A 17232-nucleotide genomic window follows, 5' to 3' on the forward strand; every position below is an offset into this window, starting at 1 on the left:
AACAAAATATTGGACCTAGTTTTCACTGGGGTCCCCCTCTGGAGTTCCTGGATGTGAGGCTGGTTGGCGAGCGCCCGGTGACCGGGCCTGTACCCATGAGCCTCGGCTCAACCCGAAGGTGTAACATGGGTCTCCCTTCCCCTGGGTTCTACATCTGTGGGAGAGGCCATAGGGGTCAGGTAATACAGTATGGGAGCTGGGCGGCAGCAAAAGGATGGCACCGTTATCAGGCTTTCGCACTTCTTGCTGATGAGCTCATTTTTTAAATCAGGTGTGATGCAGAAAAGGGGCATCAAAAACAGGCAGGATAGCAGGTAAATTGACAACACTGATGTATAAAGCAGGTGAGCGGAAGATAAGGGTTGGAAGTTTTGGCCATGGTTGGATATGTTTTGCAAACAATGTCTGGATATCAATCCGGAAGAGCACAAGTTGATTGATGAGCAAATGGTGTCGTTCAGAGGGACACATAATCCAAAAAGACAGTATGTGAAGGGCAAGCCCCATCCTTGGGGGTTTTACAGTCTATGAAGGTGGCACTGGGAAAAAAAAATCCTCACTTGGCATGGGAGGTGATGTCGTCAAGCTTTGTGAAACTCTTCTGTCAGACCAGAATTACGAAGCATCTGCCGACAATCTTTTTTCTTCAGCACCGCTGGTGCTCAACCTTCTTCAACGAAAGATCTACTTTTTGGGAACTTTGCGTGGCCAAGGCTTGTTTGGGTGTCAGATTGAAGGTAAGAAAAGTCTTGCCAAGACAGGAAGAGCATCTGTTGACGGCAGGGTGGAAAAAGAAGAAAGGCTTGCCGTTGTCAAGTGGTATGACAACAAATCTGTTACCTTGATCTCAACCTACTGTGCAAAGCAGACACAAAATTGTTAGAGGTCAGAATCCCATTGTGAGGGATTACAACACATTCATGGGAGAAGTAGATCTCCTTGATGGATGCATTGAAGGTGCGAGTACCACATGTGGTCACAGAGGCAGTACCTCTACTTGTTCTGGCACACCATGTTAGGTCTGGTTAATGCATGGTTGATCTCATGGTAGATTCTCTGTACCCATGGTAGCTTCTTGAATGCCCCAAAATACGCACTATTATTTGTTTTTGATACAATTCCAATACTTATTTTGTTACACTAAGCAAAGCTGAATAATTTAAATTTTATCTTATTAATAAAGTCAGAGCTTTAAAATATGTTGTTAAAATGCAAATAAAATTGCAATTTTCAAGTTATTGAGCACTAAGAATGGTCATGTTTACTTATCGTTAAATTAAGAACATCTTTACTACTAACGGCCAATGTGACAAATATGTTAACAATGATCTTTGGTATGAAAAACTCTTATTGTGAAGAAAAAAAAAAGCATCAAAAATGTGTTTTTATGTGGTCCACTTGGTCTGTGGTATATACCACATAATTGTCCTTCAAGGAAAAATGGTTCTGGGTTTTTATGGGCTAAATTCAAACTTAATTAAGTATAATTTAACCTTTTTTCTTATAATTATAGTGTCATAGCCACTGTTGGGAGCAATGCATTACAAAAGTAATGCAATTATTGTAATGCATTACTTTTTGCTGCAACACGGAAGTTGTTATTGATACTGGCTGTTTAACTGAGAAAGGAAGAAATAACTATAATAGGAATAGGAAGTGACATTACACGCAAAAAAATAATATTTTTTTTACTCGTTACAAGAGTAAAGCAATACATTACAATGCATTTTTTGCTTGAAGAGTTTTTTTTTTTTCCCCCCAAATTCTCCAAAAACACCACAGATCGGAGGAGAGAATTCCGGGGCAAAGTTTGAATATGTTGAATACTTATACAAGGTAGACATACACCCTTTACTTTAAGTTCGCCAGAGATAAAGACAAATGAATATATTAGTTAGGTGCACTTTGTGGGAACTCTGCATGGCACGTTTAGAGCAAGCCAAAAATTAGTCACCTGACATAAAACAAAGTTCTCTCGTTTGCCACAGCATAGTTTCTGTTGTGAAGAACAGTTGCTGTTTCATGAGGTTGTATTAGGATATTCTGACAATTTCAAAATACTTTTTACAAAATATTACCAATTTTACAACACAGTGCCAGTGCAAAGACAATGAGGTAGAATTTTAGTGCAACCCACTACGAGATAAAAAAGTTTAAGTCATCCTAAATCAAATACATCCAAAGAAGTGTAATCCCTACAAAAAAAAGAAGCCCTGATACATACAGTCTTGGTATTTTATTTTATATGCCTTTTCCCTCTGGCCCATAGTTCTGTGCGTGGTTGTTCATTGAGTACGTGATGTGTGTATGTGTTTTTTTTTGTGCTGGGTAAATGACTGTTCTTAATATGAGGATTGGTTGTTGTTTTCTTACTTCACTTCAAGTTCCACGTAATTTTTTTTTTGGTTGTTGATCTTTTTCCCCTCTGAATGTGCTTATGAGGCATAATTCAGCGAGGGGCACAGTAGACTAGTATCAGTCCTGTAGATACGCAACCCGGGCTACAGAGTGCGGCCTCTCTTTTTTTGTAACCTTGGTGTCTCTTGTTCTTCTGTCATAAAATGTTGACAGGAACCAAAGCTGAATCCTGGCCCCCTTTCCAAGGCTTTCATACAGCAAGGACACGACTGCGGAGAACTCCTGCCGAAGACACCTACTGGGCCTACTCAGGTATGTCTTTGTGTATGAGTGGAACTGTCTTTGGCAGTCTTAGCTTCACCAACAGGCAAAGGCTACAATAGGCAAAATCACTGCTAAATAGCATCATTTTACATTGGTTAGGAAAAAAAAGGTCATGGCTTACATTCACATTTTTGGACATGTTTTGGTCCACATTTATTTGAAACATAACTATCATTTAAATTATTTAGAATACCATAACATTGTGAACATTTTCAGTTTTTGAGGGAACAGACAAACTGAAAACAATGTTTACGCACTGAGCACTAATCCTCAGCCTCAAAAAACACTTCACCTTTCAATATATTGTGAAGTTGATAGTGGGCAAGGTCAATATCAGTGACTGGCCTTGGAAATTGAATTATGGCAGAATAGACAATATATTTGAAGTCTTCCCTTTAACTGTGCTGGTTCATCTGATAAAATAACATGAACTCCATACACAGTGCTGTTATGTTCTGTGGTGGTATTTGATGTGTTTTGGGTTCTTATCAGGGTCTTCTGTTCTCTTCTGTTCTGGACTTTTGTTGGTTTTTCACGTTCTGGTTTTGTTGATTGAAAAGTTCATGTTTCTGGTCCCCTTGTGTCAGTGTTTTATTAGTTTGATTGTGTCCACCTGCCCTTGTCAGTCTGATTCCCTTGTGTCAGCTAATCAGCTCCCCCCACCAATTGTGTCTTGCCCAGGTGTTCGTTGTTGTCTCATCAGTTTTGAGTGTAATTAGTTTCCTTTTTCATCTTCTTGTTGGGTCATTGTTGTTTTGTTGTTCTTCCTGTCATCTATGTGTTGATGTATCCCGCCGAGTCTGTCACTGTCACCTATTTTTGTTGTTCCATGCCAGCTTTTCCGAATCTTGTGTCCTGGTTTGTTGGTAGTACATGATTTCCAATTTTTGAATTGTTACATTGTTTCGGTTTGCTGACCAAGTCCATGCATAATATATTACACTTTTATGAATGGTGTTCAGTGAACTGGTTTACCACACTTCTATTTTAATTTTAGATTTTCAAATGTTATTTAGAATGGACTTTGATCTTATTTATGGAATATTGAGAACATGTTAGCACAGGGGCAGGGGACATTGTCATGAGGCTTATCCTGCGTGTTTTCATTATGTCATTATTGTAACACACCTAATTTCAATCTTTCTCATCAGCAAGCTCTTTGGAAGCCTGATAATGATGCTAATCATTTAAATCAAGTGTGTTGCAAGAAAGACATCATACACAGGATATACCTCTTGAGGAACTGCTTTGAACACATTCAACGATACAGTAGCGCAGCGTTCACAGACACCTCACAATGTGGGAAATCTGAAATACTCTTTACTTAACCTGCAACAAATAAATAACTTACAGATATGAACTCATGAAAATATTCCTTAATAAAAAATAGGGAAGATGAGATTAATTCTGTTTTGCAATAGATTTTAAATTGTTGCCAAACTGCACACACTAACATAGAAAATATTTGACGTTGACCCCAAAATTAAGAGTGTGTCCTATACACATGTGGGTCTTATTTAGGAAACTAATGTAATTTCTATACACATATGGGTCTTATTTGGGAAATTACGGTAAATTTTACTGTAGCTCTTCACATCTGACCAATAAAATGACCAAACATGTCCACCAATGCAACTTTATGAGTCCAACTTCATACTGGATATTCATGAGGTGATTTATGTCACCTGACATCCAACTGTGCAAATCTGGATGTGTGAACTGCTTCTGATTGTTTGACTGGTTTCTCGTTCGTACCTTGTTGGCAGCACACTCAGCGAGCTCCACCTGTTTGAGCTGAGACCAATAAATGTGCTAGTGTTCTCCTTCCCAACTTGGAGGGAGGGGGTTGAAACTTAGCAGTACAGCTAAGTGTCTCAAATTGGACACTCCAAATATCCCTGAGTAGTGATGGTGAACTGAAGCTCCTTTGGGCATTGAACCACTTGAGCTAAATGGTGAGAGAAAGGGTTCATTACTCAAAGATTCATGTGCACAAAAGGATATCAAATGGCAAATTTTGTATTTGCAGGCAATTGTATTTCATAATTGTGTCTGTTGTGGCTCAGGAGACTCAAAATAATGCAAAATAAATGTATCAGGAAAAACTCACTGAATAATTATCTCTATACAGATTTCCATAGTATTGTGTGGATCATCCTAAGTGTGTGGTATGGCTGGTTTTGCAATGTTTTGATGTCACTAAAGAACTTCAGAAAGAAAAACAGTTTTTTTGACACAACAAAAATAAAGTTATTCATCAAAAAATCTAATATGCTTGAATTTATTAAAACCAAATGATATTTGAAATACTGACTCTGAAATACTGTTACTGTTAAATTGTGTCTTACTTTGTCAGGAGTGCTCAAATGGAAATGTTCTAATACACGGGAAAATCCACCTCTTCCTCACTGACTCCATCCTCCTGATATGCTCCATCCATCTATCCATCCATCTTCTACTGCTGTCTTCCGGGGTCGGGTCGCGGGGGCAGCATCTTGAGCAAGGGAGCCTAGACATCCCTCTCCCCGGCCACTTCATCCAGCTCTTCTGGAAGGATGCCCGAACCACCTCAGCTGGCTCCTCTCAATGCGGAGGAGCAGCGGCTCGACGCTGAGCCCCTCCCGGATGACCGAGCTTCTCACCCTATCTCTAAGGGAGGGCCCGGACACCCTGCGGAGGAAACTAATTTTGGCCGCTTGTATCCGGGATCTTGTTTTTTCAGTCATGACCCACAGCTTGTTGTCACGTTCTGCCTGGGTTTCGTTCTGCTATGGGTTTAGTTGTAGAGATTTTGGGTTGTTTAGCCATTTAGTTTGAATAGTTTCTTCCCCACGTCTGCCTCGGCTCCCTATCCGTTAGTTTGATTTTGTCCACCTGTCGCCTGTGTGTTCCTGCCCTTGCGTGTCACACAATCAGCTTACCCTGCCTCTTGTTCTTTCCCAGCTGTTTCGCGTTGTTTTGTAATTAGTCTTGTGTATTTAAGTTGTAGTCATGTCACTGTTAGTTGTCAGATTATTGTAATGGTCACCCCTCCTCTTTGTTCCCTCGCTGTCTCGTCCGTATTATTCTCCAGCCCCGCGATCGCCCTTCCCCGTAAATGTAGTTTGGTTAAGTTTGCGTTGCTTTGATACTTTGCCCAGGTTTTGTCTGTTTTTGTTCCTGCCGCCTTTTGTTGATTAAAACCTCATTTCGAGCACATCCCCTCCTGGCTTCCTTCCACTCTTGGTTCATCCTCCCGCACACCCGCATTCCACTCGCCATTCCCTGACGTGACAGAATAATCCGACCAAAGCAGGACCAAGCAGGAAGCTCCCAACGACGGACGAGACGCCGCCGCACAACTCGCCCACGCCCTCAGCCGCCTGCCAACTCCATTCCCCTCTCGTAAGCCCTCTTAATTGTTTGTCTTTATATCTCTCGTTCGAGCCCTCCTCCAACGCCGCTCTATCCCCTTCCTCCACGCTTCCCGCTTACGCATCCGATAGCACAACTCAATATCCGTTGCCCACGCCTCCTCCTTCCACCTCTGCTTCCGAGCTCCCTTACCCCACTGTTTTTCCATCCTGCGTCTTTCACGATTACGATTTTTCTGACCCTGAGGATTATTCACCACCTTTTTTTCCGTCCAAGCAGCCCGCCTCACCTATTAGCCCCCCTCATTACAGTATCGAGTCTGATTTTTCTGATTTAGCGGATTGTTCCCCCTTCGTCAAAATCCGTTCAAAGTCCCGTTCAGAATTTGTTTACCCGAGTCCTTCTTCGTTTGAAAATTTCGATTTTGACAATGATTTTATTTATCCAAGCCCTTGCCCTTCCTTTTATGATAGCGATTCTGAGTCTGATTGAGAATATTTTGATTTCAAGCCCTCTGTAAACTGTGACCTTTACTGGGGCACCCGTTTGGTCTTTTGCAAATCACGGGGCGGCCAAGGGGGGCACCCTAGTAAAGGTCACCGGCCCTCACCCTCTGCTCACCGGCACCTGTCCCGGCACCTACTGATCCTGAGTCACTCCCATCCCATAGCTTCTCTCACATCACCTTGCGTTTGTCCTTCACCCCATCTAGAGTCATGCCCTCCTCGCGCACCTTGCCCTGTTCCATTCGTTACCCTTCCTTATGTCTCCAGTGTCCCTCAATCTTCCCGGCGGCAGGCTGATGTGGCTAGCGCCCCTGTCCCTAGTCCCCAGCCAGACAAGCTGGAGGTCCACGTCCCGGCTGTGTGGCCACAGTGCGCCCCCGTCCCGGTTCCGTGGCCACGGTGCACCCCAGTCCCGGCTCCATGGCTACAGTGGGCCCCCGTCCCGGCTCTGTGGCGACTGAGCGCCGACGTCCCAGCTCCGCGGTGACTCTGCGCCCCCGCCACTGGTGAACCTGGATCCTGAGCCCTCGCAGTTGGATGTCCCGGATCCTGCTCTCGCCGCCGGGCCCGCCTCGTCTGGCATCCCGAACGCCCTCCGGACACTCGCCGCCGGGTCTGCCTCGTCTGATGTCCTGGACGTTCTTCTGGCCCGGCTCGTTGAGGCTAGCGCCCGGTCCTCTGTGCCCTGCACCTCGGGGAATGCCCTGATTTGCGCCAACGGCGTTTTGGACTGTTTGTTTTTTTCAGGTCTTTTTTTTCAAGGTGAGGTATTAACCCTATTTCGCCCTGCTCATTTTAACATTGAAATTTATTTCGCATTTTACGGTTAGGGTTAGAGCGTAAAAAACGTGATCTGCCGGGCCTTGAACTAGTGTCCTTCCGCACTACTACAAGTAAACTGTTTACCCATTGCACCACTCTATGGCAGACTTAGATATACAGTAGGCCCCCGGTTTACAAACACCCTCTTTTACGAACAATTCGACTTACGAGCGTGGACTGCGGAGTTTTTAGTCCCTCACTTACGCACAAACCTTCTGTCTTACGAACAATCCGACATGCTGGCCATTGCATTCATTGCATTCGTACATTTATTTTCGCTTTGCTACATCTACTAATTTGGAAGTCGACGCATATCACGGCATTGTAGAACGCTATTGCTCTTACAATGTCACAGTCACTGTCTCAGTCACGGTGTCAGTCACAGAGATGCTATTGGCCGGCGTCACGTCAATCACAGAAATGCAGATATGCTATTGGCCGAACGCCTTTATCTAGCTTGATGGCACAGCTGGTCGGGATGGAAGGAAGGAGAGAAAATCAGTGAAAAACGGAAGGAAGGAATGTTGTGAAGACTTTGCAAACTTTATCTGTTAGACATGGCTTCTAAAATTGCAAGTGGCGGCAAAGGAAGACGTAAGAGGATGATGAAAATAGAAACCATGCAGGAGATAATAAAAAAAAATACGAAGGAGAGCAGCGGATAGTTAACCTTGCTTGTGAGTATGGACGGAACCGCTCGGCAATCTTCTAAGGGCAAGATTTTCCTTGTCGGGGGACAGACCTCGCTCGACAACAAAATGGATAGGCTTCTTCTATTATGGATTAAAGAGAAGGAAATTGCCGGTGATATGTTTTAGTTTGAGATAAATTCTTGTTTAAGAAAATAAATCAAATTCTGCGGGTTGGTCTCTGCTCACCTCCTTCTCCACTCAGCTCAAGTCACGTCGCCCCAGAGGAGAATGTCATATATCCTTTGCATACCCATGTTAATAAAATTAACTATACAGTAGATTATGTTACTAAGTTTAGTTATGTGTGCAAATTCGTGATGCTTTTAACTATGCTTCTACCACGCGTTGCCAGTAGATGTGTACGTACAATTGACCTCGCTTTAATACATCAACGAAATCATCCGCTCACGTATAACACGGTAACGCTGATATGCTATTGCTCTTACAATGTCACAGTCACTGTTGAGTGTAAGAGGATGATGACAATAGAAACGAAGCAGGAGATAATAAAAAAAAAAAAAATACGAAGGAGGCGCACGCATGGTTAACCTTGCTCGTGAGTATGGCCGTAACCGCTCGGCGATCTTCTAAGGGCAAGACTCTCGTTGCCGGGGGCCGGCCCTCGATCGACAAGAAAATGGAGAGGCTTCTTCTATTATGGATTAAAGAGAAGGAAATCGCCGGTGATATGTTCTAGTTTTGAGAAAAGATCCCGTTTAAGAAAATAAATAAATAAATTCTGCGGGTTGGTCTCTGCTCCCCTCCGCCTCCACCCAGCTCAAGTCACGTCGCCCCAAAGGTAAATGTCATTTTTCCTTTGTATATGTTATTTAATTTAACTGTACATTAGATTATGTTACTCATTTTTAATATGTGTATGAAGTCGTGATGTTTTTACCTAAGGTTTTTGCATGCGTTGCACGCATTCACTAATTAACATAGGTTTGGATTGCCCGTCATACGAGCAGTTCAAGTTACGAGCGTAGCCGCTGAACGGATTAAGTTCGTAACACGGGGGCCCACTGTATAAGGGATTAGGTGACCAGCCGAGTGCTCTTCCCCTCAATCAGCTACGCCGTATTTATATAAGACTTTACTTTTTTTATCTTGGAAACGGGTGTTTATATTTCACTACAATGCTACCCAGATCTCTCTGCCATATATACACCTTTCTCTGATAACGATCAGAAAGCAAAAGTGTGCATGCGCTACAGCCCCGCACAAGTCAGTCAAAGTTCACACATTACAGAGCCCCAAAGATGTCGCTTTCAAAGCCTGCAGTGAAGAGAAAGGTTGGTGATGAGCACAATTTCTGGAAAAGTGGGGAGTGCAATATTTCTTTGTTGAGCACAGGGGCACCCCAACGTGTCTTATTTGCACTGAAAAGTTGCGGTGCACAAGGAATACATGTTCGTTTTTGTCGAAAGATCGCAGATACCACAACATAGTGAAACAATGTATTTAATCCAGTGGGAAAGTACATGAGGCCTCGGGCCAGTCCTGCCACAGGTTAAAGCAGAAAATGGCAACGTTTCACCTTCCACATTCAGTTCTTATACCCTTTTGGGGCATGTACTCCCACTGTGGAATACAGGTGTTTGCGTGTGTGCATGTGCGTTCGTGTGTGTGGGTTTGTGCGTGGGGATGGTGTCTTCACAAGTCTTTGTTCTTTGGAAGAGGGAGGAAGTCTGACCATCATAAACCCTGACTGATATCTTCTCTTGATGGCCACAACTGGCCTTTTGTTCCTGGTGGAATGTTGTGTCGGTGGATGACATTTGTTCTTTTTAGAGGTGACGACTTGTCTTGATTTCTCCTAGGCCAGGACTATAACTGCTTCATACTGACATTAGGTCATTTCAGTCTTTATCAGAATAACACAGTTCCATGAACACACTATTTTATTGATACATTGGATTTAAAAAACATGAAAAACGTATTTCCTTTAAACGTCATGCTACAACTAGACATGCTGAGGAGTACGAAAAATTGCAGGGAGATGAGAGAGCCAACCAGGTTGCTAGTCTTAAAACATGTCTACTGAGGCAACAAGATTTCTTTAAGAAAGCAAACAAAGAAAATAATGCAGCAGTCGAAGCTAGCTACGTCGTTAACGAGATGATTGCTAAAGCAGGAAAGCCATTCACAGAAGGTAAATATGTCAAAAAGTGCATGTTACAGGCTGCACATATTGTCTGTCCAGAAAAGAGAGGTCAGTTTAATAACATCAACCTTTCTGCCAACACCGTGGCAAAGCGCCTTTCTGACCTGTCAAGTGACAATTAGTGAGAAGGCCCTAGCTCTTCACCTCATTATCCATCAGCAGGCTCTTTGCAGCAGATGCCTGAAGTTTGACAATGTAATGTCTGTCGTTGTGAAATGCACCAACCAAATCAGATCTAGGGGCTTAAAGCACAGAAGGTTCCGTGCTTTTGTAGTGGAAATGGAGTCAGAATATGGGGATGTGCTCTACTTCACTGAGGTATGGTGGCTCAGCAGGGGAAATGTATTGAAGAGATTTTTTGGAGTTGAGAGCAGTAGTAAAAGACTTCATGGAGGACAAGGTGGCTGTTCCTGTACTACGTGATTCCAAATGGCTCGTAGACTTAGCTTTTCTTGTTGATATCACACACGAGCTTAATGTTCTTAACAAGGAGCTAAGAGGCCAGGGGCAACTTTTCAGTGCTGCCTATGACCAAGTGAGAGCATTCTACACAAAACTTGTGTTGTGGAAAGCCCAGCTCTCTCAGACAAACCTTTGCCATTTCCCAGCATGCAAGGCACTCGTGGATGCAGGGATACCATTCAGTGGTGAGAAGTATATTGCAGCCATTTTGAAGCTCCAGGAATTTGATCACAGGTTTGCAGACTTCAAGACGCACAGAGCCACATTCCAACTTTTTTCGGATCCCTTATCCTTTGATGTGCATAATGCCCTTCCTGTGCCTCAAATGGAGCTCATTGACCTGCAGTGCAACTGCACTCAAAGCCACATTCAGGGAGGTGAGTGTAGAAGCAGACAAGCTTGGGCAATTTTTGAGAGTTGACCCCCAGCTTCCCTGAACTTTCCAAAATGTTCAAGCGGCTCATGTTCCTTTTTAGGTGCACATACTTGTGTGAGAACCTCTTCTCCACATTGAACTTCAATAAGTCCAAGTACAAGTCCAGACTTATGGATGAGCATCTTCATGCCCTACTGGGGGTCTCCACTCCTTCCTCCCTCAAGCCAAATGTGGCTTGGCTATGTGATAAGAAGCGCTGCCAGGTTTCTTGCAGAAAGAAGTAGGCAAGAGAAGCCATTTTCAGAACAGTTCATGTTTAATGTTTCATTCATGTTCATAAAGTTAAAAGTTAAAGAACTGTTAAATCAGACATTTGTTTTTTAAATAATTAATTAAATTCATTATTTTGTGTTAAAAATAAAGATATTTTTGAACATTGGAATGATTTATCAGTGCTTTTCTTTTGGAAATCCTGATGCGGCCCAGCCTCACCCAGACTCTTCCTCCAGTGGCCCCCAGGTAAATTGAGTTTGAGACCCCTGGTACAGTATATAGTGATCCCTCGCTATTTCATTACATCCTCTCTTCACACCGACACATGATTGGTTCCCTGTGTGACCATCAACCAATGAGTGTAGGAGTAGATATAACTCTTGGGATCCAATCACGTGTCTAATAGAAGTGCACATCTCCCTCATGAAACACAAACATGCTTGTTAAAAGACCATGAGAGAACAGTGCTGCACCGGAGCATTGTAAATGTCTTCCTGAAATATCTTTTATAATAAATTGGAATTTGAAGTGTAAACTCTGGATTGTTATAAGGTTTGGTCAGCTATAGGCTTCACATCTAATTAGAATTCTGGGCGCCGATAATTTAACCTCAGATCGAATACATCCAAAGGATAGGAATACTGTTTAAGGTTAAATAATTTAACGTTCAATATGTGTGCTGCAGTATATTTAATATGAAAATTATAAATACTTTTCACACTTTACAAATTTCAGGTACTCATGAAAAGTCCGTCGGGGGGACACTGCGGATTTTCACTTATCGCGGAGGGTGAGGGTTTCCCGAAAAACAAAGGATTACTTTGTATTCAAATTTTTGTTTTTATTTTTGAGTTGAATGACAGAGTTTTATTTTATCTTTGGGGGTGAGGCATTGATGACGGAATTTAGTGACCGACTGAGGATTCCAATTTTCGGCGTGACAAAATGGCAGTCTGACGATGGCGGAAGGGGGTCGATGCACCCATGACTGTCGAACCAGCAAAAAAAACTAACATGCTTATCACTTGTATTTACTGGGTCATTACCTTTTAACAATGCGCTTGTCCTGAAAGAGATGTTCATTAATGAATTAGCAACAATGATTCATGCTCATTACCAATTACATCTTCATGAGTGGATGCAAATAGTAAGGTAAAAGAGTAATGCTGTATAATAATCGAAAGTAATAGGTACAATAAATGGTACTAAGTAATTGTAATGTTGAAAAACATCACAACAGGAACTTAGATGACTTTTCTTGTCTTTTCACATTCTTCCAACGATGAACTTCACAATCCAAGGACACTGAGGACAAGACAGCTATTTTTAATAAGCCTTGTGCCTTTCATACTTTGGCAGTCATCACATAAAGACCTGGATGCAGATGTGAATCCCTGTATTTGTGCGTGTACATCTTAACAGAATTCCACTAAGCAATTGAGACAACCATGCAAGTTATATGAAGTATTGTATTATCAATCATATTCAATCAAATTTTATTTATATAGCCCTAAATCACCAAAGTCTCAAAGGGCTTCACAGATGAAAAGAGGTCGTACAGAGACCTCTTTTCAGTATAAGGTACACAACAGCATCCCCTGTCAAAGCTCCCAGAAGGGGAAGGAAAAACTCAAAAACCCCAATTTGGGGAAAATCAGAAACCTCCAGAAGGGACCACAGGTGGGAGGAGCCCCCTTCCAGGCCCACAGGTTGAAGTGGATGCTGCATGTACCAGACACAGAAACAATATAAATTACAGAAAACATATTGTGCTATATAGTGCAGTGATGTCTTGACAGCAGGCAAAGCCATTGGGCAGGAACCATCCCACATTCCAGCCAGGTGGACCACAGATGGCTGAACTCCTAACCCGTGATGGTCGACCAGCGCAGGACCCAATGGAGGCGGTCAAGTCAACCCTCACCATCCTGCCCCCCTCTTCCAGCTGGGAGAGGGGGGCAGGAAAAAAGAAAAAAGAAGAAAGCTGCAGACAGGCGCAATTAACCAAATGCTTTTGAATATAAATGTGTTTTTAGTCGGGATTTAAAGATTTCTACTGAGGTGGCTGCGCAAACTTCCATAGGTAAGGCATTCCATAGTACTGGCGCGTGAATGGAAAATGCCCTTGATCCCGCAGACTTCTTTTTAGCCCGTGGGGTCGATAGCAAACCGGCATTTTGTGATCGAAGTTGTCGGGACGGAACATATGGTGATACTAAGTCGACGAGATAGGAAGGAGCTAAACCGTGTAAAATTTTAAAGTAATTAACAGCACCTTAAAATCACATCTCACGTGTATTGGAAGCCAATGCAGGTCAGCTAGAATCGGAGTAATATGATCAAACTTTCTCGTCCTTGTCAATAGTCTCGCTGCTGCATTCTGTACACACTGCAGGCTTTTAATATAGGACATGGGAAGTCCAGAAAACAAAATGTTACAATAGTCTTGGCGCGACGTAACAAATGCACGAATGTTTCTGCATCGCTAAGAGAAAGAATAGGGCGAATTTTAGCTATATTGCGGAGGTGAAAAAAAGCCATTCTTGTCATGTTATTAATATGTGTTTGAAAGGAGAGAGTTGAGTCAAATATCACGCCGAGATTTTTTGCAGAACTACTTTGGGAAATAATACAGTTTTCTAGGTTCAGCGTGGTATTCTTAAGCAAGTGCTGATGATGAGCAGGGCCAATAAATAACCTATCAGTTTTATTAGAGTTGAGAAGCAGAAAATTGGAAGACATCCATTGTTTAATCTCGGCAAGGCAAGCCTCCAGTTTACTGCACTTGCACGGATCCGGTATTTCTAAGGGCATATAGAGTTGGGTATTATCAGTCAAGTCAAGTCAAGTTTATTGTCAATTTCTTCACATGTGCTTAACATACAAAGGAATCGAAATAGCGTTTCTCACTATCCTCTGCGTTTTACATGTACAATAACAAAGTGCAGGTGCGCAAGATGAGACAAACCTAAAAACTAGATACTTATCTATAGTAATGTAAAGTGCAGTATGTTTGATCTACTTTGCCTAGTGTTGCTAAACTACTAAGCAACTAACAACTAAAACTGAAAACTGAATACAAAAAAACAGGTATGGCAAGAGTATCCCAAGACAAGACATAAGTAGCAGCATATGACAGGACAATCCAACAGTACGAGACAAAGCAGGACAACTTCGGCTGTGGTTGTCCCAGTTGTGTGCATTTGAGGTAGTTGTTATAGTTCTAAGTGTAATCGCTAGTGCAATAGAAGTATAATTATTAATAAACATGGCAGCATCAAGTCTGTGCAAATTTTGCAAGTGCATGAGTAAAGTTTGAGTTTAGGTGGGGGGGGCCAGCTAGGTGTTTCTTCTGGCTGGGGCTGAATGTGAGAGAGAGGAGTGGAGAGAGAGAGAGAGAGAGAGAGTTCAGCAGTTTCACGGATGGGAGGGGGGGGGGGGGGGGGGGGGTTTAGCAGTCTCACGGCCTGGTGGATGAAGCTGTTCCTGAGTCGGGTGGTGCGGGAGCGGAGGCTCCTGTACCTCTTTCCGGAGGGCAGGAGGCTGAAGAGACTGTGTGCAGGGTGGCTTGTATCGGTGACAATCGTGACGGCTTTGCGGCCAAGGTGGGTGGTGTACAGGTCTTGCAGGGAGGGGAGCGGAGTACCAATAATCCTCTCAGCTGTCCTCACGATGCGTTGTAGAGCCTTCCTGTTGTAGTCGGTGCAGCTCCCGCCCCACACATTGATGCAGCTGGTGAGGATGCTTTCGATGGTTCCTCTGTAGAATGTGGTCATGATGGGCGGCGCGGCACTTGCCCGCTTCAGTTTGCGCAGGAAGTAGAGACGCCGCTGTGCTTTCTTGGCCAGAGATGCAGTGTTGGTGGTCCAGGAGAGGTCATCGCTGATGTGCACCCCCAGGAACTTGGTGCTGCTCACCCTCTCCACTGCAGCACCATCGATGGTCAGCGGGGGGTGTTGGGTGCGGCCTCTCTGGAAGCTGACGACCATCTCTTTGGTCTTGCTGATGTTTAGCAGGAGGTTGTTGTCTTTACACCATCCGGTCAGAAGCTCCACTTCTTTCCTGTAGTGGGTCTCGTCGCCGTTGGAGATGAGACCCACCAGTGTTGTGTCGTCAGCAAACTTCACGAGGTGGTTGGAGCTGTGGGTTGCTGTGCAGTCGTGTGTTAGTAGGGTGAAGAGGAGGGGGCTGAGCACACAGCCTTGTGGGGCCCCCGTGCTCAGGGTGATCCTGCCTGAGATGTTGTTGCCAACTCGCACCGCCTGAGGCCTCTGGCTGAGGAAATCCAGCAGCCAGTTGCAGAGTGAGGTGCTGAGGCCCAGTTTGTCCAGTTTGCTGGTGAGCTGTTGGGGTATTATGGTGTTGAACGCTGAGCTGAAGTCTATGAACAGCACTCTCACATATGAGTCTTTCTTGTCCAGGTGGGTGAGTGCCGGGTGGAGGGCAGAGCAGATTGCGTCGTCTGTGGACCGCTTTGCCCTGTAGGCGAACTGATACGGGTCCAGGCTGGGGGGCAGGATGGATTTTATGTGTGACAGAACTAGTCGTTCAAAGCACTTCATGATGATGGGTGTCAGTGCCACCGGACGATAGTCGTTGAAGCAGGATGGGGAGGATTTCTTTGGCACAGGTATGATGGTGGCAGCTTTGAAGCCTGATGGCACAATGGCTTGCCTCAGGGAGGTGTTAAAGATGTCTGTAAAAACATCTTTCAGCTCCTCTGCACAGTCTTTCAGCACCCTGCCAGGGATGTTGTCTGGACCTGCTGCTTTCCGGGTGTTGATGGCGGAGAAAGTCCTCCTCACGCTGGCAGCAGACAGGCACAGAGGCTGGTCGTGCGAAGGTGGTGGTGTTTTCTTTGTTTTCATAGCATAGCAATGAAAACGAATAGCATGTTTACGTATAATATCGCCGAGAGGAATCATGTAGATGTTGAACAGTAAGGGACCAAGTACTGACCCCTGCGGGACACCACATGAGACGGAGAAAGATTCAGAGATCGCATCGCCATAAGAGACACTATGCGTCCTTCCCAGGATGTAAGATCTGAACCAAGAAAGTGCTGATCCCGAGATACCAACACATGATCTAAGACGTTCTATAAGAATATGATGATCAATAGTGTCAAATGTGGCACTAAGATCAAGCAGTAATAATATTGATGAGATGTCGGAATCCAAGGCTAAGAGAAGATCATTCGTCACTTTTACTAGGGCTGTCTCAGTTGGGTGGTTGGCCCTAAAACCTGACTGATGGAGTTCAAATCTATTGTTGTCTATCACAAAATCGCTAAGCTGTTGTGTTACAACTTTCTCAAGAATTTTGGCGATAAACGGAAGGTGTGACACTGGCCTATAGTTTGCGAGATCTTCAGGATCTAGGTGAGGTTTCTTAAGTAATGGTTGAATGACAGCCATCTTAAAAGTCTCAGGTACAATGCCAGAGGAGAGTGACAGGTTGATAATATTCAAGACAGATGACCCTAAGACCGGGAATAAATCTTTGACGAGTTTGCCTGGAAGCGGGTCGAGCATGCAGGACGTCGGCTTTGCTGCATTAACTAGTTGTGTAAGACACTCCAGGGATACTAAATCAAACTGGGACAGGGTAGCCAGACTTTCATGAACCTGATTGTCCGAACTAGCATCAACACTCATAGTCGAGGTGGTGATCGGCGCTGCCTTTTTTATTTCTTCCCTTATTAGCTGAATCCGCTGAGTAAAGAATTGCATGAAATCGTGTGCTGAATGGAGGGAATTATGATTAATCTGCTGCTGCTGTGTTAGCTGCGCTACAGTCTCAAATAAATACTTTGGGTTGTTTTTATTAAGACTAATCATTTTGGAAAAGTGATTGGTTTTTGCTAACCTAAGAGCCTCTTTGTATTTCAGCAAGCTATCG

General features: G+C 43.8%; 1 protein-coding gene across 6 annotated transcripts in view; it reads left to right on the top strand.

Moving 5' to 3' along the window:
- Positions 1-17232, top strand: part of LOC148417642 (receptor-type tyrosine-protein phosphatase gamma-like) — a 176449-nt gene that overhangs the window by 63151 nt on the left and 96066 nt on the right. For all 6 annotated transcript variants that reach the window (XM_088424153.1, XM_088424150.1, XM_088424152.1 and 3 more), the window contains one exon: positions 2572-2670. In XM_088424153.1, coding sequence (XP_088280279.1) covers positions 2572-2670 — 99 coding nt within the window. The remainder of the gene's footprint in view (positions 1-2571; positions 2671-17232) is intronic.

Source organism: Hippichthys cyanospilos, chromosome 9, assembly GCF_059441005.1.
Source record: "Hippichthys cyanospilos isolate Australia breed blue-spotted pipefish chromosome 9, RoL_Hcya_1.0, whole genome shotgun sequence".
NCBI classification, from domain to species: Eukaryota; Metazoa; Chordata; class Actinopteri; order Syngnathiformes; family Syngnathidae; genus Hippichthys; species Hippichthys cyanospilos.